At 41.8% G+C, this 22,720-nt stretch overlaps 1 protein-coding gene and 1 long non-coding RNA gene across 3 annotated transcripts in view; one reads left to right on the top strand and one right to left on the bottom strand.

Moving 5' to 3' along the window:
* The window catches only part of LOC116088205, a 5,925-nt gene extending 3,481 nt beyond the window's left edge, over nt 1-2,444 (bottom strand). The window contains exons 1-2 of the long non-coding RNA XR_004117816.1: nt 2,256-2,444; nt 1,216-1,343 (exon numbers count right to left, since the gene is read on the bottom strand). This is a non-coding gene — a long non-coding RNA (uncharacterized LOC116088205). The remainder of the gene's footprint in view (nt 1-1,215; nt 1,344-2,255) is intronic.
* A 23-nt stretch (nt 2,445-2,467) lies between these two features.
* Ube2w (ubiquitin conjugating enzyme E2 W) overlaps nt 2,468-22,720 on the top strand; it is a 60,860-nt gene continuing 40,607 nt past the window's right edge. The window contains exon 1 of one of the 2 annotated variants that reach the window (XM_031366941.1): nt 2,468-2,637. In XM_031366941.1, coding sequence (XP_031222801.1) covers nt 2,536-2,637 — 102 coding nt within the window. In that variant the 5' untranslated portion in view covers nt 2,468-2,535. The remainder of the gene's footprint in view (nt 2,638-22,720) is intronic. The other variant, XM_031366942.1, reaches the window with a different exon arrangement.

Genomic DNA, 22,720 nt, shown 5'->3' with positions numbered 1-22,720 from the left:
GGGTTTCTCTGTGTAGCCCTGGCTGTCCTGGAACTCTGTAGCCCAGGCTGGCCTCAATCTTACAAAGATCCACCTGCCTCTGTTACTACCACCCACCTAAAGAATAATTCCCATTAAAAAACAATTCCTTCATATCCATTCTATTTTTGCTTAACTCCAGTTGTCTTAAAGATGCATTTCACAATTCATTTGATTTGCTAAGTGAAATTAACATTTCATTTTGTGCTACTTACGTTTTATCACAAATACTGTTTTTAATTTTTTAAATTTTTTAAAGATTTTATTTATTATATGTATACAATATATCTGTCTTCAGACTCTCCAGAAAAGAAAGTCAGATCTCTCGTTATGGATGGTTATAAGTCACCATGTGGTTGCTAGGATTTGAACTCAGGACCTTCAGAAGAGCAGTCAGTGCTCTTAACCACTGAGCCATCTCTTCAGCCCACAAATACTGCTTTTTAAAAGACTTTCTAACTTTTACTTCATCATGGCTGAACTTTTTTCTAACATGGTTGTGTCAATTCCTACGCTGTTGTTGGGGATTTGCTTCCTCTTCCCCTTTTCGTAGTAACAGGCACTTTAAGTTGCCGTATCCACTAATAAGCCATTTTCTGGGAAAAAAATGTGAGCATCTTCATCAAATGGGCAGTCAAGAGTTTTAGGAACACTTTATACTCACTGAAAATAGCCTCTAACCATTCTTTGCTCCTGAGTAGGTCAGGAATAGTCTGTTGTATACTTTTGCTTTTTGTTTTGCTTTCCAGTGCTCAGAGATCAAATCCAGGGTCTCCTACAAGTTAACCACAGGCTTTCTCAGTGAACTATACCCCCAGACCTCTATTATGTATTAATTAAAGAATAAAGATGATAGGTAGTCATGTGCTGCTTAGAATTTCCGAGGATGTAATCAATATGGACTTTGCTTCCTGTGAAGATCCTTTAAACACCTGTGAGGTGGAGACCAGACATTAATTCTACAGAAAGCAACACCAAAATTCCTGTAACTGCTTTTCTCCCTCTTGAGTACCTTGCCTAGTAGGCTATTTACTCTGATGAGGTCATAATACCATGTTTGTGGAGTCTCCTTTGTCACTTACACCTTTGAGAAGAATCAACTTTTAAACATGAATGTTAGCTGGTACATTACAACCTGAGATCAGAGGGACAAAGATCTCAGGAAGGAGTGGTTGAGAACGCCTCCTGTAAGCTTACCTCGTTCACTGGGCTGTGTGGGCGCTTTATTCCATGTCGTAATGGTAACAGGACGAGTGAACTGATACTGGATATGCTTCTGGTTGACTCTTGTATTCCAAGTCATGCAAACCCCCATGAAAAAGTTCCTGCACGGTGAAGATTAAACCATCCTGAATATTACACCATAGAATAACTGGCATATTTAAAGTTCTTTTCCTTTTTTGAACACATTTTCTTACGGATGTTCCCTGAGAACATCGTGATCTATCTTAAGTGTGAAGAGTGATAACCTACATCACCATTATATTTATATCTTAGAGAAATGTCTAAAAATGAAGCCAAGTCAATAAAAATAAAGATTTAAACTTTCATTGCCTTCTATTCAACATATCATCCTCTTTGATTCTTTTAGAGACTGGTCACGAAGTGCAAGTTTTGCCTTCTATTTTCCGTTTGGTATATAAGTAAACGACATCTTCGGTTCCGGAAGAGCTTTAAAAATGTGACTTCTGACAAATGCTGGCAGAACTGGTGCATTCCTAGAATAAATTCTGTATGCTCAGCATTTCTTACTCAAACTCACTCATAGGTCGTCTGATCATGCAACTGCCCACCACAGAATAAATAGGCTGAAGAGAAATTCTAGGCATGGCAGAAGTTTTAAGTGTTAATACATGAATTATTATATTGAGATTTCACGGCTAGAGTCAAATTGCTAATCAAAGTTAGACTGCTGCAACAACGACTATTATGGTATACCTGGACTTTACAATTTGGAGGGTTGGGGAACTAGAAAATTGCACACAAAAGGGAACTCCATTATTCACCCTCCTTGTTTCAAATCCAATTGTTCTTGCTTTTAAGATCACAGCGTTGCCCTGCTCTCAGTTCTAATTCTGTCCTGTAGGGAAACCTGTGACTCTCTGCCCCTCAAAGTAGAAGCTTTCTAGGTCTGCAAAGACGAGAAAGCATCTCCAAGAGAAGTATCTGGGTCAGGAGCGAAAAGACGGTAGGTGTAAAAAAGACATACGAAAGGGGAGGGGGCCTATAATTCTTACACTTGTAACTGGAAAAACAAAATGCGATCCCCTCCCCGTCAAATGCCCCCGGATCCACACAGCTTCTTGACCTTAGCAGACAGCCACGCTTCAACCCGCAGCGCCCCACCCAGCACTGAGGGTGGGCCCGCGTGTAAATTGGCTGGGATGCTATGTAGCTAGGGCGCCCGGCCCGCCCCGGCCCCGCCCACCCGCTCCGCCCCGCCCCGCCCCGCACCCGCGCGCTAGCCAATCGGACACGCGGGCCCTCCCCATCAGCGTCTCCGCCCCCGTGCCCGGGATGTTGGGCCCCCGCGGCGTGACGCGAGCACGGCGGCTCCGCCCCCTGCGTCTCGGGCCTCGCTGGCCTTGGGGGGATGGTTTCATCATGGCGTCAATGCAGGTGAGCAGAGCTGCTGCAGTGGGGAGGGCGAGGGGGCCATCGAGACGGGGTGAGCGTCGGCGCGAGGTCGGCGTCCGGGACCTTTGGGCCTGGCTCCCGGCGACCTTCCCTGACCTCGGGGCGTCGGGGCGTCGGGCGGCGAGCCGAGCGGGGGTGTCGGCTGGTAGCCGCGGACAGTCGCGGACAGTCGCGGCCGCGAAGTTATGGCATAAAGGCGGCTGAGGGGGAAGAAAGGGCGAAGTTCGGCGTGCGCTCCGCGGTGGGGACTCGGCTCCGCGCCCCTGTGCGAGAACGGCTGCCGCTCGGCTCCCGGCCACCGCGGGGATGCTTTTCCCCTCTCGCTCCCCGGCGGGGTGGAAACAGCTGTGCAGTCACCCGCGGTCCGTGCGGCCGGAGACCCGCAGAGCGCGGGGCAGCGGGAGAGCGCCTCGCCGAGGACGGCCGCCTGCTCACGGCGCTCCGCGGCCTGTGCCCGGCCTCCCACGAGCAGCCTCGGATCGCCGGGTTCCTGCTCGGCTTCTCTGATCTTCATCCCGTGCCCCGTGGGTGCCTCCTCCTGTCAGCCCGCACTCTGGGCATTCCTGGCAGCCCACGTCTCTTCTTCGAAGCCGCCCTTCGTCCCTGTCCCCAGCGTCCTGTGCCACCCAGCGTGCGAGCTCGTGGGCCTGCTCCTCGGCCTCGATAGAAACTCGCCCTCGTAATTTTTTTTTTTCTTGCGATGCCCCACCCTTGTGGGATCGGTAAGGCTGTGGCTCCTTTGCCTTTCTTTCCCAGACCTTTAAAACGTTAGTTTGGTAGGAGACTCAGTTAACCGGTGCCTTGAAGGTGGTTTTCTTATCTTCCAACTTAATGTATTCCTTTCCCCCCCTTACAAATCCAAGAAAAATTATTTTTTTTCAGGCAAAGATGGCAACCACAATTGTAGTTTCTAGAGATTGCATTATCTATAGCGGACATTTAATTTACAGATAGGGCTAGCGGTGTTAAAAGCCACCTAGGAAGAGAGTATAACTCTTGTAGAGTGTCCGCGGAACGCGTTTTGGAGTTTTAACATCCTTGAGTAAAGAGAGAAACCACATTTTCCTTAGAAGAATTTTTGGTTTTTGTTTCTAGAAGAATAAGCAAGATCTCGTTGTTGGCGCTTTTCTGTGCTAGCAATGTTTTTCATTCTTACGCATTTCCCCCCTTTTCCTGTAATCTTCTTTCAATCTGCCTTCCTTATGGTATTCTTTTTGCATTTGCTTGTCTTTTGGCCTTTCCTGCAGAACAATAAAACTGCTAGTAGCACTTCTAGTTGAAGAGGTGTCACGAAATGGTGCAGCGAAACAAGAACAATTTCAGGAAACGTTATACTTTACTCCTCTCCCCAGAGATGTTAGATAAGTTTCGTCATTTGAGGCCAAAAAAAAAAAAAAAAAAAAAAAAGGAACTGTGGAACACCATTTGGATAGTGTATGGGCTATTATGATTGCTTTAAGATTTTTATCTGTATTAAGACATAATTTTCTTGACAATGGTCTGTCTTAAGATACAGGCATTATTTAAGTCTAAAAATGGAGATTAAAATCCACACTTGTGATTATATCTGGCACGAGAGCTGGTTAGCTTTAACACTTAAAGTATTTGGAAAAGGCAGATTTGTCTGTAAGAGAGATTGGTATTTTTGGAATTTACTTTGTCTTCAGTTGTGGGGAAAATGCTTTTTATGCCTGTTTCTATGCCTCAACCACTACTGTAGAGTAGCAGTGTTTTTCTTTTGTCTGATTAGAGTGGGAACCAATCCTTGCTGTCTAAAATTAAATCTTGAACTTTTATATGTATTTCAAAGTATCTGATAATTTTTCCTGGAAATAGTAGCATTTTGACACAGGTTTATTTTTTATTTCTTAATTGTGTGTGTTGTCTCTGGGTGGGTGTGTGCACATGCAAGTGCCTGTGTAGGCCACACCTGCTCTGAATCTGAGTTACAGGTGCTTGCCAGCAGCTGGGTGTGTGTGCTGGGAACCAAACCAGGGTCTTCTGCTAGAGTAGTTCTTGCTTTTAACCACTGAACTCTCTCTCAGCTTCATAGAAGACTCACTCTTTGGTGGGGTTTTCATTTTGGTATCTTTGCTCAAAGTTTATTTCCTGACCATCTTTACAGCAGAAATTAGCTCTTTTCAAATAACTTAATTAAACATAACACTACAAGGGATCAAATGTGTTCATTAACTCAGTATTTTTAGATAGGATTAGATTTCCATATCTTTTTTTTTTTTTTTTTTTTTTTTTTTTTTTTTTTTTTTTTTTTTTTTTTTTGGTTTTTTGAGACTTTGGTTTTTTGAGACTCTTTTTTTAGCTGTGGCTGTCCTGGAACTCAGCTGGCCTTGAGCTCAGAAATCTGCTGGCCTCTGCCTCCGAAGTGTTGGGATTAAAGGTGTGCGCCACCACCGCCTGGCTAAGCTACTGTATTTTAAAAACATGCTGTTTTTAAAATGTAATATGGGATTTGATAACAGTGAAATAATTTTAATATGTTGTAAAAACAAGTAAGGAGAGTCTTCACTTCTAACTAGAGAATATGGACTTTAAAGTTGTGATTATAATTACTTTTATGTTTTTGTTGTTTTGGTTTTCCTGGAAAACCAGACTAGGCTGGTCCTAAACTCAGATCCACTTGCCTCTGCCTCCCAAGTGCTGAGTGACATTAAAGGTGTGTGCCACCACCGCCCAGCTTGCTTTTATGTGTTTGTTCTTCATTCTTTGCGATAGGTACTTGCTGGGTATCCTAGGCTTACCTCACATTTGAGCTCTTCCTGCCTGTATCTCCTGAGTCCTGGGCTTACAGCTTGTTCCCCTGGGCCTGAGTCCTGGGCTTACAGCTTGTTCCCCTGGGCCTGAGTCCTGGGCTTACAGCTTGTTCCCCTGGGCCTGACTTTGCGCCATGCATTCTGCTAGTGCTTCCTAACTTTCTTTCTTTTACACTAAATACACTTAAGATACATGATAAGCCGGGCGATGGTGGCGCACGCCTTTGATCCCAGCACTTGGAAGGCAGAGGCAGGCTGATTTCTGAGTTCAAGGCCAGCCTGGTCTACAGAGTGAGTTCCAGGACAGCCAGGACTACACAGAGAAACCCTGTCTCGAAAAAAACCAAAGAAAAAAAAAAATAATAATAATGTTGGTGGCTGGAAGCACCTAGCCAGGAAGCTGGCGAGGGCGGTGAGGGATGCAGGATTTATTCTCATGCCCATGTGCTGTTGGGAAGCTGCTGTTGCTAGCATTCATCAGTGTACAGTTCAGTGTGGTACATTTCACATTCTGATACTTTCTTTTCCATTTTGCTTCACCTCCACTTCCTACTAGTTCTTTTTAAAGCAAAGCCAGAAATCACCAAGCCAGATATTTTTTTTTTTTTATTAATTAGTGTATGAGTGCTCTGCTGTATATATATCCACCTGCCTGAAGAGGACATCATATCCCTCTATAGATGGCTGTGAGCCCCATGTGGTTGCTGGGAAATTGAACTTATGACTTCTGGAAGAGCAGTCAGTTCTTTTAACCACTGAGCCATCACACCAGCCCCCGCCAGATAATATTTTAAGAATTTTTTCTTTAAAAAAAACTTTTTCGGATGTATTTTTGTTTTATGTGCATGAGCATTTTGCCTGGCATGTGTGTCTGTATGCCTGAAGAGGCCAGAAGAGGGCTTTAGATCCACTGAAACTGGAGTTACCGTGTGGGTGCTGGGTCCTCTGAAAGAGCAACAAGCACTCTTTAACTGCTGAGCCATCTTTCCAGCCCGAAGAATTCATTCTGGTTTTTTGTTTTTTTGGTTTTTTGGTTTTTTTTTTGGCTTTTTCGAGACAGGGTTTCTCTGTGTAGCTCTGGCTGTCCTAGAACTCACTCTTTAGAACAGGCTGGCCTCGAACTCAGAAATCAGCCTGCCTCTGCCTCCCAAGTGCTGGGATTAAAGGCATATGCCACCACCACCCGGCAAGAATTCATTCTTAAAAGAATGATTTGCTAAACAGTAATACTTAAAATGGTAGATGATAAAGAAATAGACATAAGCTTAATTTTGTTAATTCAAAAAATTTTTTTAAAAAAGATTTATTTATTATATGGAAGTACACTGTAGCCGTCTTCAGACACTCCAGAAGACGGCATCAGACATCATTACATATAGTTCTGAGCCACCGTGTGGTTGCTGGGAATTGAACTCAGGACCTTCGGAAGAGCAGTCAGTGCTCTCAACTGCTGAGCCATTTCTCCAGCCCCCCAAAATTTTTTAAAAATTAAGTGAAAAGATATTGGTAATAGGTTTCAGTGCTAGTAGCACTTGGAAGACGAGTTTAAAAATTTCCATATATATTGCAGAAGCATTATTTTATTAATGTGATTTTGAAAAGTTTGTAAAGTTGACAGTACTGGTGTATTAATTTTAGCCAAACCCTGAAATTGCATTTTTGTTTTTTTCACTGTATGTGTGTATATATATTTTATATATATTTATTTTCCCATTTCTTATAGCTCATTTCATGTTATGAAATATTTAGTCAGACTTTTATACATATTTTCAAATTTAGTATTTAGCTATTTTGTTCGGACTTTTTTTTTAAAAGATTTATTTATTTATTTATTATAAATGAGTACATAGAAGAGGGTGTCAGATTTCATTATGGGTGGTTGTGAGCCACCATGTGGTTGCTGGGATTTGAACTCACAACGTTTAGAAGAGCAGTCAGTGCTCTTACCCGCTGAGCCATCTCACCAGCCCATGTTCAGACTCTTTTTTAAACTAGAAGTTTTAAATTTTACCTGATTGAAGCTGGGCATGGTGGTGCAAGCCTTTAATCTCAGGATTTGGGAGACAGAGGCAGGAAGATCTCTGAGTACTAGGCCAGGTTAGTCTACATAGTAAGTTCTATGACAGCCAGGGCTACATAATGAGGCCTTGTCTCAACATTTTTTCTTTTAAAGATTTATTTTATTTCATTTTTATGTGTATGAGTACACTGTAGCTGTACAGATGACTGTATTACATCATGTGTGTGGCTGCTGTTGATCTCAGGACCTCTGCCGCCCCACTCGCTCCGGCGTAATTTTCTGCAGCTGTCTTCAGACGCACCAGAAGAGGGCGTCCAATCTCATTATGGGTGGTTGTAAGCCACAATGTGGTTGCTGGGATCCGAACTCAGGACCTTCGGAAGAGCAGTCAGTGCTCTTACCCGCTGAGCCATCTCGCCAACCCAACATTTTTTTCTTTTTAACTTAATTGGGATTAGGTGGCTGAATGAATAAGGCAGTGGACTACTAAAATTTATCTGGTGTGTTTTCTTAATTTGACCCTTTATATGGTTGTGATCTTAGGAATTTAGCACGTAATAGCTGATGTTTGTCAACTATAAATAATGTAATTGGGATAAGTGGTTATTCTTTGTGGATCCCTCCCTCTTCCTCTTGTCTCTCTGAGGGTGTTTTCTGTAAATGACTAATATAAATGAGCAAAGGCACACAGTGATGGTGATTCTGTCCTTTTATTTTTGTGATCTGTCACTTGTATATTTATCTTAGACGTGTATAGATTTTTAACCCTTCAAGCGCCCCTTCTCAATGACATCATGAAAGCAGGAAGGAAGTGCTTTAATCTCTTAAATGTGGACAAAGCTTGTGAGTATAATAGAGACTCCTTCATGGCTTGCCGCCTGAAGCATTCAGGAATAACAAGTTGTGCTTTAATTAATTCTACTTCAGGAAAGTCTGTTATGCAGATTTTTAGTGGCAAGATTGAATAGCTACACTATTACTTTAAAATTCATATTCACATTATATAGTCAAAAGAATTGTTCATTATCTTGTATGTATTTGCAAAACTTTTTCTAAGTGCTTCTATTTTTTTTTTTTTAATCTGATTCTTACTGCAGTTTTTCAGGTAACTCTTATATTGTGACTTAACAGTTTCTGTAAGATACTTATTTGGAACTTATTTGGAGAAGTGACTTCTTCAAAATTATATATACTAAGGAGTGAAACAGATTTAAAGCCAAGTTCTGCAATCTAGTGAGGCTTGTACATCTGTAGGTAATAAAGCTTTTACGAAGTTTGGTTTGTAGCTTTTTAGTCAAGCAGATAGCTGGGGATTGATTGTTGAGTGGTAGCACATTTGCCTAGTGTTCTTGGGGCTCTGGGTTCTATCCTAGCACTCCATAGGAGAGAAAACAAGTGCTTGTCAGTATATCAACACTAAATACTATCACTGAGAAATTGTCATAATAGTCCACACCTTAAATCTCAAGGACTCAAGAGACATAGGCAGGCAGATCTCTGTGAGTTCTGGTCTATCTAGCCAGTTCTAGGGCAGTGTGAGACCCTGTGAGACCTAGCGAGACCTTGTCTCAAAAGGCAGTGGGGGAAGGAAGTATTCCTTAAAATTCATAATAAAATCACTTTATGGATCAACTTATGAGTGTATTAGGTATGTGCTAAGAAAGTCATGATGGTGAGTTTCTACTGTTTTTTTTTTTTAAAGATTTATTTATTTTTATGTGTATGAGTACACTGTAGCTGTACAGATGGCTGTAAGCCATCATGTGTGTGGCTGCTGGGAATTGAACTCAGGACCTCTGCAGGCCCCGCTTGCTCCAGCCCCACTCACTCCGGCCTGCAATTCACTGTAGCTGTCTTCAGACACACCAGAAGAGGGCATCAGATTTCATTATGGGTGGTTGTGAGCCACCATGTGGTTGCTAGGATCTGAACTCAGGACCTTCAGAAGAACAGTCAGTGCTCTTCCCCGCTGAGCCATCGAGCCAGCCCCCAGTTTCTACTGTTAAAGGCACTCTTTATCATCGAGGAGAATTAAAAGTGTGACCTGGTGTCTTTCAGATGATGCACTTGGTTTGCTTCTTACTTAAACAGAGCACTTACCCGATGACATGCATTGTTGCATCTCTCTGGAATTGGTATCTGCTTGTGATTGATAATCTTCAAAAGACTTGAGTTTTTCAGGTGTTTTAAAAATTTCCTCCTTTGATAGTTTTTGAGGCTAGGTTTTTGGTCACAAAGGAATAATGCATACCTCTGAGATGTTTAGAACAAAACAAAGAACTCTTATTCAGATGCCTTCATAAAAACTATTACGAATAAACAACATGGACTTTGGAATCAGAGGCTTTGAACCTATGCTACATAAAACCAGTATGCAATGGAGTGGTTAAAACAGAAGAGTGGAGAGGTAAGCATGTATAAAATACTTTTATTTTGGGGGAGATGGCTCAACGGGTAAGAGCACTGACTGCTCTTCCGAAGGTCCTGAGTTCAAATCCCAGCAACCACATGGTGGCTCACAACCATCTGTAATGTGATCTGTGATGCCGTCTTCTGAAGACAGCTAGAGTATACTTATGTATAATAAATAAATATATCTTTTAAAAAAATACTTTTATTTTGTTTTGAGACAGGATCTCCTAATATGTAGCCCAGAGTGGCTGTAAAATTGTAACCCTCCAAGTTTTTTTTACAGTTACAGTCAAGCTATAAAGTTGCTTTTTTGAATTCTCTTCCCTAACCACGTTTTCTCTGTTGATACTCACCAACGTCTTTATTTCTGAATTAGATAGAACCTTAGATTCATCCCACCCCATCATCAGACCATATGCAGATTATGTCAATTCTACCTTCACGAGAGACCCAGAAATGATCTCCTCTTGTATTTTACATTATCATTTCTTCCTGGATTTTATATTAGCAGTTTCACAGATGATTTTCCAGCTTCAGTTTTGGACCCTTACTGTTTTTTCCAGCACATTGGACAAAAGGCAAATGACTACTTCAGTCACAACCTGACTGGCTTTCTTAAGTTTGCTCAGACTATGACAGGACTAAGCAGTTTTCAGCATGTGAGTCACAACCCCACAGAAGTCGCATATCAGACATCCTGCAATCAGATATTTACAGTATGATTCAAAACAGTTGCAAAATAACAGTTATAAAGTAGCTAGGAAATAATTTTATGGTTGGGTTCACTACAGCATGCGGAACTAACTGTATTAAAGGGTCACAGTATTAGGAAGGGTGAGAATCACTGAGCTAAGGCCTTAACATCTCCCAGGGTGGCCTTTCCTGACTAGCCAGGACAAACATCACTTCTCCATACTAGTAACTCACGTTGCTGAGTCCCTCCGGATTAGGATTTATTGGAAATTAACTAGCCCACCACTTCCTCTGCATACAGCTGCATGACTGATGTACAGGAGGGCTCCTGTACATGGTGAATGAGTTAGTGAGCACAGTTTCTGGAATCCAGGAAACTTGGATTTGATTCTAGTTTTGCATTTTAATGGCTGTATAACTTTTTCTAAAGCATAAAATAGTCATATTTGATAAACTTGCAGATTATCTCATTTCACAAATTTTTTGAGTTGCTTGTTAGTTTTAACTGTGATACTGTAGGAATCCAGATTTAAACTCTCTAGCAAGGGTTTTGTTTTGCTTGTCCTTTTCATTTCTGGTCTTTGTGTTGACAATCAGTAGAAAAAACTAACATTTCTTTTATGATTATTTGTCATATGAAGACTTTTTACATCACAGAAAGGAGGGAGGAAATCAGACTCCAGTTAGTGTGCCTCTTCCACCAGTCGTCCTCATAATTTGAGAACTGGCCAAGTAAAACTGTGAGTCTCCTATGCCACTTGTCAAGGCCTACTCCCTTTAAATTGAAGTGTATAGGTTGGGTTATAGCTCAGGGGTGAAGCTTGGGCTATATATGTATGTAGCACGTAAATAAATAAATAAGTAAATAAATATGAAAAGAGTTCATGTGTTATAAAGTATATAGCAAGGCTTTTGATATATCCACCCCATGAATACTGTTTTTCATATTTTCGTCAACCCCAAAAGAAGCCTGGTGTTTGCAGTCATTCCCATGTTCCTCTTTCCCCCAGCCTCAAGAAAGCCAGAATAGCTGGGTTCATAAGCTTTGTGACTGTACTGGCTAGTTTTGTGTGTCAACTTGACACAGGCTGGAGTTATCACAGAAGGGAGCTTCAGTTGGGGAAGTGCCTCCATGAGGTCCAGCTGTGGGGCATTTTCTCAATTAGTGATCAAGGGGGTAGGGCCCCTTGTGGGTGGTGCCATCCCTGGGCTGGAGGTCTTGGGCTCTATAAGAGAGCAGGCCGAGCAAGCCAGGAGAAGCAAGCCAGTAAGAAACATCTCTCCATGGCCTCTGCATCAGCTCCTGCTTCCTGACCTGCTTGAGTTCCAGTCCTGACTTCCTTTGTGATAACAGCAATGTGGAAGTAAGCCGAATAAATCCTTTCCTCCCCAACTTGCTTCTTGGTCATGATGTTTGTGCAGGAATAGAAACCCTGACTAAGACAGTGACTCTGAGTTTATCTCTGGTGCAGATCTTATCAGTATTTTCAGGGGCTGGGGACAAGTAATAGTCTATTTTATATTTTAAGGAGTTTGTTTATTCATTTGTCAAGTTGATTTTTTTCCTGTTTTCATTCATTCAGTTGATAGTTGAGATTCTTCAACTTTGAGATTGAGATTCTTTCAACATTGTGATGAACAATGCCTCTGTGATGCTGGTGTGCACATTCTTCATGTCTATGCATATTTTAATTTGTTTCAGATGTGTATTGAGTGGAATTGTTATATTTTAATTTTCTAAGTCCATAGAGAAAACTTTTCTTACGTTCTATACTCATAACACTTAATACTTTACTTCTGAGTTCATTTCCTCCGTAAAGCATTTATCTGATAGCAGTTGGATGTTGTACAGTTCAGTCCAGTTCATATACTAACCAGAGTTAATACAAGTCCTCCAAGAATGCCCCCTGCTTAGATACCAGTTGCAAGCATAGAGTCCCAGGTTACTTCCAACCTCTGATTAGCCTCCAAATTGGAGGCTAAGTAACTCCCCTTCCCTTTTAATAATTTTCTTGAGTTGGCTCATAGCAATCCAAATAGTGGACACAGTTGGTTGTGTATCACGAAGGAATTTCTGATTTCTTGTTGGCAGTTCTGTCTCTTGAGTATTGGCACTACAGACACAAGTCACCACACCTAAGTATGAAGAGTTTTGTTGCAGTTGTTATTTTGACATACAGTCTCTACGTAGCCTGGTTGTCTTAGAACTTTACATAGACCATGCTGGCTTTGAACTCAACAGAGATCTGCCTCTGCTTCCAGAGTGCTGGGAGTAAAGGCATTCTACAGCATGCTCAGCAGTGAAGGTATTTTAAAGGATACATATAAAGAGCCAGATGAGGCAACACACAGTGAGATTCCTAAGGGTCTCGAGCTTTGCACTGTTCCTTAGAGTTGGAATGCAGATGATTTCCTGTCCAACCCAGAGGCTCTTCAAAACCAACTATTCTAGACTTTTCCCCATGAGACATGGTCTCATGTATACCAGAGTGTCAACCTACAGTGTAGCTGAGGACGAACCTGAACTTCTGATCCTCCTGTTTCTACCTCTTGAATATAACTGGGTTTGCAGGGATGGTCCCTTAAGACTTTGTTTCTACAGTTCTGGGGTTTGAATGCAGGTCTTCATGCATGCTGGGCAAGTAGTCTAGCCGCTGAGCTGCATACCTATCCTCCTGTGGATTTCCGAGGTTTCCTTAAGGGAGCATGATTGATGTAGTCATTGGTCATTGGTGATGATGTCCACTGTTAGCCTCTACCTAGAGATTGGGAGGGTGGGCCTCAGTTCTAACCCTACAATTTCCCTGATTGGATAGATCCTTTTTTAATTAGTCTTCCTCCTTAGGATAGCTTGGAACCCCCAGTTAACTCTGCATGCCACAGACATATAAAAAGGATCCAAGGGAACTGTGTGCCACACAATTGTAAAATGAGTTTTTCAAGACATGGTTACTCTGTGTATCCCTGGCTGTCCTGGACCCCTCTCTGTAGACCAAGCTGTCTTTGAACTCACAGACAGCTGCCTGCCTTTGTCTCCCAAGTACTGCTATTAAAGGTGTGTGCTACCACTTTGGGGCTAGGATACCAAAATCCTAGAGGATCAAATCATAACATTTTTATATACTATATGCAGATTCATGTGTGTGTGCGTGTGTGTGTGTGTGTGTGTGAGTGTGTGAGAGTGAGTGTGTATGCGTTTTCCAACTGCTGAGACCTATCTCTTGTACACTTTAAATCATCTCTTGCTTGTTTAAGCTTACTACAGTGTAATGGTATGTTCCATTATACTACGTGTGTATGTGTGTGAATGATGACAAAAATATGTTCAGTACAGGTATAGCCCCCACCTCACCACTCAGTAGCCAAGCAGATACATAGACTTTCATTCTCCAGCCCAGACTGGCCTTGAACTCACTGTGTAATCCAGGCTAGCCAGTCCTCCAGCCTCCACCTCCTCATACCTGGCTGCCCCCTAAATCTTTTGGATTCAAAATTGGCTAATCTGAAACTCTGGAACCCTCTAATAAGGAACTCTTGGATACTGATATTTTATATGTTTTTATATAGAGTTATATATTATAAGTCACAGTACCACACTATGGAACTGTTTTTCCCCAAGCAGTTGCCCTCTTTCATATTTCTGCAAGCAGTTTATATATACACTCTGGCTTACAGTGATGTGTGTGTTTATCTTAGTGTATAGTGCCATCTCATTGTGGTTGTTTGTTTGTTTGTTTTGTTTTGTTTTGTTTTTTCGAGACAGGGTTTGTATAGCCCTGGCTGTCCTGGAACTCAGAAATCCACCTGCCTCTGCCTCCCAAGTGCTGGATTAAAGGCATGCACCACCACTACCCGGCTCTTATTGTTATTTTTAAATTTATATTTATCAGTGGTTAATGATGTTGAACATCTTTTCTTCTATATATTGACCATTTGAAAGATTTCTTTGAGGAAGCATCTGTTCAAATCCATTTTCCATTTAAGAAATTAAATTCTCTATTGTTCAGTTATAAGAGGTTTTATTAAATAGTTTACTTATTTTTTTCACAAAGGTTCTTACTGTGTTTCCCTAGCTGACCTGGAAGTTACCAGGGTTGCCTGAAACCCAGAGATCTGCCTTCCTCCTCCTCTTTTTTTTTTTTTTAATTTATCTATTTTTAGCGCATTGCTGTTTTGCCTGCGTGTATGTCTATATGAGGGTGTGGGGTCCTATAGAATTAGAGTTCCAGGCAACTGTGAGCTGGGAATGGAACCTGAGTCCCCTGAAAGAGCAGCCCAATACTCTTAATCATGGAGCCATCGCTCCAGCTTCCTCCTCTTCCTCCTTTTAAAAGCTGGGATCGAAGACGGCTATAGATGGCTCATACCTTTAATTTCATCTATCAGGAGTTAGAGGCAGGCAGATCTCTGAGTTCAAGGCTAGCCTGATCTTTGAACTATTGGGATTAAAGGTGTGGGTCACCACCTTGGACTTTATTTTTAATTATGTGTATGTGTGTGGGTGTTGACTAGAAGCCTGAAGAAAGTATGTTGGATCCCTTGTAAATGAGTTACAGGCTATGTGAGTCACTGGAAGTGGTGTTTAAGACCCAAACTAGAGTCCTCAACCAGCACTCTTAACCATGGAGCCATCGCTCCAGCCCTGTAAGAGTTTGTATATGTTCACCATTTGTATATGAGGCTGGCTTTTAAACTCACTTATCAGCCTGCCCTGCCTCACAAAGCCTGGGATTAGAGCTGAGTAGCTCCACCCATGGCTACATCTTTCTAAGTACTAGAATTGTAGCTCATACATTTAGGTCTTTGATTAATAAAGTTCCTTTTTGAATATGGTGAATAGTGTATTTAATGTTTACATGGCAGCTTATTTTCCTTCTGAAGTTAAGTATTCCCAGACTGAAAGTCCACCAGGTTTGATATTCTCAGGCTGATAAATGGAGAGCTGTCTGCAGAGAATATATATTGTAGCTCTGCTAAAAATTGCCTTTAATCCCAATTAAATTATTGCTGAGATTTCATGTGTTTCTATGTTGATCTTCATTATAATTAAAGGAGGTGTACAGGCATTAGACTTTTAAAAATGCTATAGGACAGACATCTTACAGGTCAACTGTGCCAGGTAGAAACTTAACCTTTTCTTTAAACTGTAGCCACATTTTACGAATGACTTCATAAAATATGTTTTTAGTTGTGGAAATAAAATGTAGAAATTAAGCTTACTTTGTATATTAAGGAGAGAATCTAACAGGAGATTAGGTATACTGGACTTTGAGAAGGATTATTATTACAGATTCTGTATTTGGATCCACCTGCTTGCTTATATTTATCTGAAACCCTGAATCAGTGGTGAAAGTGTTTTGGGGTCACATTTGCAAAGCAGTGAGGATGTTTTCCTCTAAGCACACACCGGAGGTCAGACAAGGCACTGTTGTGCCGTCTGCAAGCAAATGTCCTTTCTGGGGTTCACTTTGATGTCCTGAGTTTTGCTTTTTTTCTGTGTTTAACATTAGCTGCAAGCCTAGTATTAAAGTGCTATTTAGGGGTCCTGAGTGCTATCATGTGCTTTAGAGAAAGTGCTTGTGTCAGATAAGATTCACTGAAGCATAAATTAGAGTGCTGTGGCTGTGAATTTGAAGTTAATGAATTAACAGTGCATAGTAAATAAGTGACATTGATTGATTGATTGATTGATTGATTGATTGATTGATTGTGGTGCTGGGGGTCCAGAGTAAGGCCTCATGCATCCCAGACAACTGCTCTACTGATGAACTATGTATTCAACTCAATGAGGAATCTTTAAAAAGAAACACATAAAAAAGGTTTATTAGTGGTTGACTGAAATTGTGGTAAGAGGTGCAGAGAGGCCTCTGTTTCATCTGGAGCAGTGAGCTCTATGTTCACCAACTCAGTGCTTGCTTAGATACAAGCTACCGTGAATACTGCAAAGTGACTGTTTTAGCTTTCAGCCCATCTTGAGTTGGAAGTGTAAGGCAGATAGAACTGGTAAAACGTGCTACTGAACGCATGTTTCTTGTTTCTCCTTTCTCTTGCAGTTTAGTAACTTTGTTTGGCATTTGCTGGGGTTTGGTTTTGTTTTTCATGTTGGCCCACACAATTAAAACCAGCTGTTTTCAACTTTGACCTCATATTGAAGTCAGTTGGGAAACTTACAAGTCCCCAGATTATGACTTAATTGTCCTGGCATGCATTTTGGAGTTTCTCTTGACTCCTTAGGTAATTCTTTTTTCTTTGTTAAGGTTTATTATTATTTTATGTGTTTGTTGTGTACATTGCCTAAGAAGTACCGAAGAAGACATTGGATCTCCTGGAACTGGAGTTAAAGACAGTTGTGAGCTGTCATGTGGGTGCTGGGAGTGGAACCTAAACCCTCTGGAAGAGTAGCCAGTGCTTTTAACTGCTGATCCATCTCTCTAGCCCCTCCGTAGGTGATTCTGATGTACATTTTTTTTTAATTAAAGATTTATTTTATGTGTATGAGTACACTGTAGCTGTACAGATGGCTGTGAGCCATCGTGTGTGGCTGCTGTTGAACTCTCTGGCCCTGCTCGCTCTGGTGTAATTTACTGCAGCTGTCTTCAGACACACCAGAAGAGGGCGTCCGATCTCATTAGGGATGATTTCGAGCCACCATGTGGTTGCTGAGATCCGAACTCAGGACCTTCGGGAGAGCAGTCAGTGCTCTTACCCACTGAGCCATCTCGCCAGCCCTCTGATGTACAATTTAAACCGGTGTCTTTGTGTACATAATAGATGAACATTGTAAACTGGATTAGTTATCATGCATCTTTTTGTTTCCAATGTAGAATTTAGGAGACCTAAGACATTTTTAAGACTTAATCCTCTGGAAGGCCTAAAGAATCAAATTTAAAACTATAGAAATGATTATGTATTTCCTGCTTTTCTATATAACTGTAGTTCTATTAAAGAATTATATTTCTTATTCAAAACAAAACACTGATAGTCTTAGTACTGTTCTCTCAGCAACCAGAGGACAATGTGTCAGCATCTTAGTACTATTCTTAAAACTTGTTGTTTTTGTGTCGGCAGACACAATTCTGAAATAAGATTTCCTTGTGGAGCAGAATTAGAGTGGCAGCTGTTCAGCTGCAGTGACTGAGTGTTTGGACAGGCTGGTAGGAGCTGATGGTTCATTATCATCAATTGTGTGTGCCTAAATGAATTCATAAAGTATTTATTTTCATAGCTGTATTTAACTTTTTTGGGGAGGATTAAAGAATATTAAAAAATATGTGCCGCAACCACCCATATTTATTTTATTTAATTTGTCCCACCCCCTTTTTCATGTGTCTGTGTGTGTGCAGGTTACTAGGAAGACTAGTATAGACTTCAGATCCCTTGGAGCTGGAGCTGGAGGCAGTTGTGAGCTGCCCATCAGGGTTGCTAGGAACCAAACTCATCCCTCCAGAAAAACAGCAAAAACTCACTGCTGAGCTGTGTCTCCAGATGCAGTTTTTGGGTTTTTGTATCATGTTACTTAGACTGTCCTGAAACTCATGTAGTAGAACTCCTGTCTTTTCCTCCCAAGAAATGCGACCTTAGATGTGTACCACTATGCCTGGCCATATGTTATTTTTAAAAAATATATCATTTTAAGATGTATTTTTATAGCTGGGCAGTGGTGGCACATGCCTTTAATCCCAGCACTTGGGAGTCAGAGGCAGGCAGATTTCTGAGTTCGAGGCCAGCCTGGTCTACAGAGTGAGTTCCAGGACAGCCAGGGCAACACGGAGAAACTCTGTCTCATAAAAACAAAACAAAACAAAACAAAATCAAACAAACAAAACAAAAGATGTATTTTTTTTTTAAAGATTTATTTATTTATTTTATGTGTATGAGTACACTGTAGCTGTACAGATGGCCGTGAGCCATCATGTGTGTGGCTGCTGGGAATTGAACTCAGGGCCTCTGCTTGCTCCTGCCCGGCTCGCTCCAGAGCAGCTGTCTTCAGACGCACCAGACATCAGGGCATCAGATCTCATCACAGATGGTTGTGAGCCACCATGTGGTTGCTGGGATCCAAACTCAGGACCTTTGGAAGAGCAGTCAAGTGCTCTTACCCGCTGAGCCATCTCGCCAGCCCAAAAGATGTATTTTTATTCAAGTCATAACCCCACCCCTTTCTTCTTCCTTCTCTACCCGCACCTGTATGTGAGGCCTTGCACTTGGGTATGGGCAATCTACTACTACACAGCAACAGAGAAACTTGATCCCCCCTCCCCCGCCCCTCAGCAGCCATCCACGGCTAGGAAGAGGGGCCTCCCTTACTCTCTCCGGAGTCCATTCTGGAATGTGGGCTGGCATGATCTTGGGAAGGTCTTGTACACTTGTAGCTGCTGTGAGTTGGTGTCATGTCGGGAAGACAGGATTTCATAGTGTTCCTCCTCATTCTCTGGCTCCTACATGTCTTTTTCTCCTCTTGTGTGTGGAATTCCATAGCCTTGAGGGAAAGGGCTGAGCATGCAGTCACTCTCTCAGCACTTGGACCAAGTTATGGGTCTGTATTACAGGCTGCCATTGCAAAGGGAAGTTTCTCTGAGCAGGGTTGACACAGTTACAGAGTGAATTGCTGGCACAGCCACCCTGAGGTAGAAGGTGGTGTTCTTAGGTCTCTATGTTCTGCAGGTCCCTGTGGTGCTTGTGTTGGGAAGTGGAGAGGGAGCCTGGGTGTCCTGGGATTTTGGGTATGGGAAGGGAACATTGTAACTTTTCTCTTGGTTGGTAGTTCCCTTAGACATCTACATCCTCTGTAATTTCTTGATTTACTGTTTTTTGTTTGTTTGTTTTTACATTGTTAATCTGTAGTGTTGAATAGGAATGAAAGTAAGCATATGGTACTATATTATTTATTTATTACAACTTTGTGAGGCAGTTTGGATACCTACTGGAGCATCTTTGTGAATCCTAGTGTCTTCTGAGCCAGACATTAAAGATAATTTTTAAAAATGGAACATAATACCATTCTGCTCATTAAAAAAGAAAAACTTTTTATTGACTCTTTGAATTTCATGTTAAGCATCCCATTCCCACTCCACTCCCTGTCCCTCCACATTTGCCCTCTGCCTTTGCAACCTTCCCCTCCAAAAGAAAACAAACAAAAATTTAAACAACAAAAACCTAGCCATTGAAACTACAGTGTATTACAGAGTATACCCTTTTGCCCAAACAGCTTTATTTGCAAATGTTCATTATTAGTGTGAGAGAACTTAATGCTCTACTATCTGTACTGGATCCTCACTGGGACTCCTCTCAGATGTCCCGTGTCATGGAGACCACGCTAGTTTGGATCTATAGGACTGGCCCTTTCACAAGCTCCAGCAGTTCGTAGATGGGGTAGATGCTGGGGTCAGCCTGCCAGCTCTTCTGAGCTTCTGCCACCAGGACTAGTTTTCCTGCTTTGCCCAGGTGAGGGTCAGGATCGGCTTTCCCATGTTTATGCCACCAGGACCAGATCTCCAGCAGGGGAGTGGGTCCATCGCTCCCTTGCCCATGCCCTGGCTTTCAGGGTCAACTATCCTGTGCCCACACCACCAGGGCCAGCTCTTTGCTGCCCTTGGATGTCAACATGGCCCTAGGCAGCATCCCAGATGTGGGATGTCCACATGGTCCATGAACCCAGACATAATTGTCGTGGGAGTCTGAGCTGGGCATTACCATGGCCTCAGGTGGCATAGCAGGCTACTCACATCAGGCTGCTTCTCACCACTCTTACATCTCTAGATCCACCTCTCTTCATTGTACACACACCTTTCTGCTTTTTCTCTCCCATGTCTCCAAGTGGTCCCTGGGCCTCTTAGTGCCCTTCAGCCTGTGCTTATAGCAGGGGGTCCTTTGGGTGGTCCCCACCTCTGCCCTACTCTAGAGACATCTCATGCTGCCCAATAGATTTCATTTTTATGTGTATGAGGGTTTGCATTTGTATATCTATGTACCATGTACAGGCCCACTGATGGAACTGGAGTTCTGTTGTGAACCTCCCTGTGGGTGCTGGGAATCGAACCCAGGTCCTTTGCAAGAACAAGTGCTTGTAACTGTTGAGCCACCTCTCCAGCCCCTATTTATTTTTATCTGAGAGAGGGGTCTCATAAGGAAGCCCTTGGATGTACTAGAACTCCCTACATAGACCACACTAGCTTCAAACTCTCAGGTCTGTCTGCCTGGTCCTTCCTGGGTCCTGGGATCAAAGGTGTGCACATTGTTTCCTTTGTATTTTTATATTTAAATGAATTGTATTTTTTTAACATTTCAGTTTTAACTTTGAAGTAAATATCAGTATGCATTATTCAGTGTTGTATTTTCTCTTTCTTCCTCCTATTATTGGGTGTGTTTTGGCAAAAATGCTATATTCAGGTTTGGTTGAAGCCAACACTGTAAATTACAGCCTGTGTTCTTGGATTTTCTGAGTTCTGTTTTCACTTTGTTGTTTTCTAGAGTTACCCAGGGGATCCACCCCGCTGTAGTGCTGGAAATGGAAGCCCTTGATATATTTCAGTTTTTGGCTTTCAGTATATAAGTTTTCTACTGTACTTTTTATGCATGGAACAGTATTTAACCCCACCTCTCTCCTTCAGTAGAATCTCTAGCACAGGCTGGCCTCAGACATACAGCTCCCCTGCCTCAGTCTCCATGAGTTTGTACTTGGAGGTCTCCATTGCCAGTTGGAGAGCTGCAGTTGTCAGACTTCTCACTTTGTGGACCCTATTCAGATTGTTGAAAGTGCTAGTTTAAAGAATGAAACCTTTGCTTCGGGCTTTTCCTTTCCTTAAAGAGGAAAAGGTAGGAACAAGTAAGAGGAGTTAAGGTCTACAGAAGGCTTCCTCAGAGCTCAGCTGATGGAGACGGTTTCATTTGTATTGTTTTGCTTTAGCTAAAATAAGTTAAATTATCTCATTGCTAAGCTATTACTAAAAGTCATTTCTTAATAATAGGGTAACAGTTGGGCATGGTGCTGTGCACCTCCATGTGTTAAGCTGGTACACTAAGGCAGGAGGATCCAGTGTTCAAAGTTATCCTTGGCTATATGAAAGTCTCCAAAATGAGAGGGTAGGGTATGAATCCACTGTTGATGTAGTGCTACTGTGGTGTGGAGGGTCCTTTTCCTCCTCAGAGCATGCTGCCTGTGCTTTCCTTTCTACCTTCTGTGTTCCTTAGATGGAGTTGGAGAAAACATTGTTAGTTGTCTTTAATATTTTTACAGTACTGAGTCTTGAACTCAGGACCTCACTAATACTAGGCAAACACTTTACTACAGAGCCACACCTGTTGCTAGTCTTTCAGTTGGCACAATTGTACTGGTAACCGTTGTTACATAATGGCATCCTCACCACAGTTTCCCCTCCCTCCCTCCACACTCCTGTGTTTGTTTTTGTTTTAAGATAGGGTCTGACTCTGGAACTAGCAGTGTAAACCAGGCTACAAACTCAATTGAACTCAGCCACTGAATTGCTGTGATTAAAGACATAGACCACCATGCCCAGGTAGTCCTTCATTCTGAGTATCTCCTTTCTCTTGTATTTATTTTTACCTTCATTGAGAATTTCTACACTTTAGAATAGTTTACCAATAAAACCAACAGTAAAAACAAAACACCTTTTCAAGGTTTCAGTGAGATAAAAACTTTACAAGATGTAAAGCCTATCTGGTCCTTTAATCATTCTATTTTTATATACCATGGAGAGCACTTTGTTTTATTGAATATTTGCTGTGTCTTTTCCCACTTGAAAGTAAGTAAAGGATTTTGTCCATTTTGACAATTAAGAATTTACTCTTCTGGTTTTGAGTTTTAGATTTAGCACATGTTGGTCCGTATGAAAATGAGTTAGTGTGGGTCTGGAGAGATGTCTCAGTAGCTAAGAGCACTTGCTGATCTTTCAGAGAACCAGAGTTAGGATCCCAGCACATATTTCTGATAACTCATAAGTGCCATGAAATCTCCAGCTCCATGAAATCTAGCATCTTCTGGCTTCTGTGGTCATCAGCATGCATGAAAGTATACGCACAGCAGACAAATGTATATATAAATAACAAGTGAATCTTTAGAAAAATGGATTAATATAAAAGGAGAGTCACTTTAGAAATGAAAGAACTTCTTATGTATAGTTTAGAATTGGGAATATTCTTTTTTTTTTTT

Source organism: Mastomys coucha, unplaced genomic scaffold, assembly GCF_008632895.1.
Source record: "Mastomys coucha isolate ucsf_1 unplaced genomic scaffold, UCSF_Mcou_1 pScaffold14, whole genome shotgun sequence".
Classification (NCBI taxonomy): domain Eukaryota; kingdom Metazoa; phylum Chordata; class Mammalia; order Rodentia; family Muridae; genus Mastomys; species Mastomys coucha.
The sequence above is the reverse complement of the archived record's forward strand: the minus strand, read 5'-3'. Positions and strand labels throughout refer to the sequence as shown.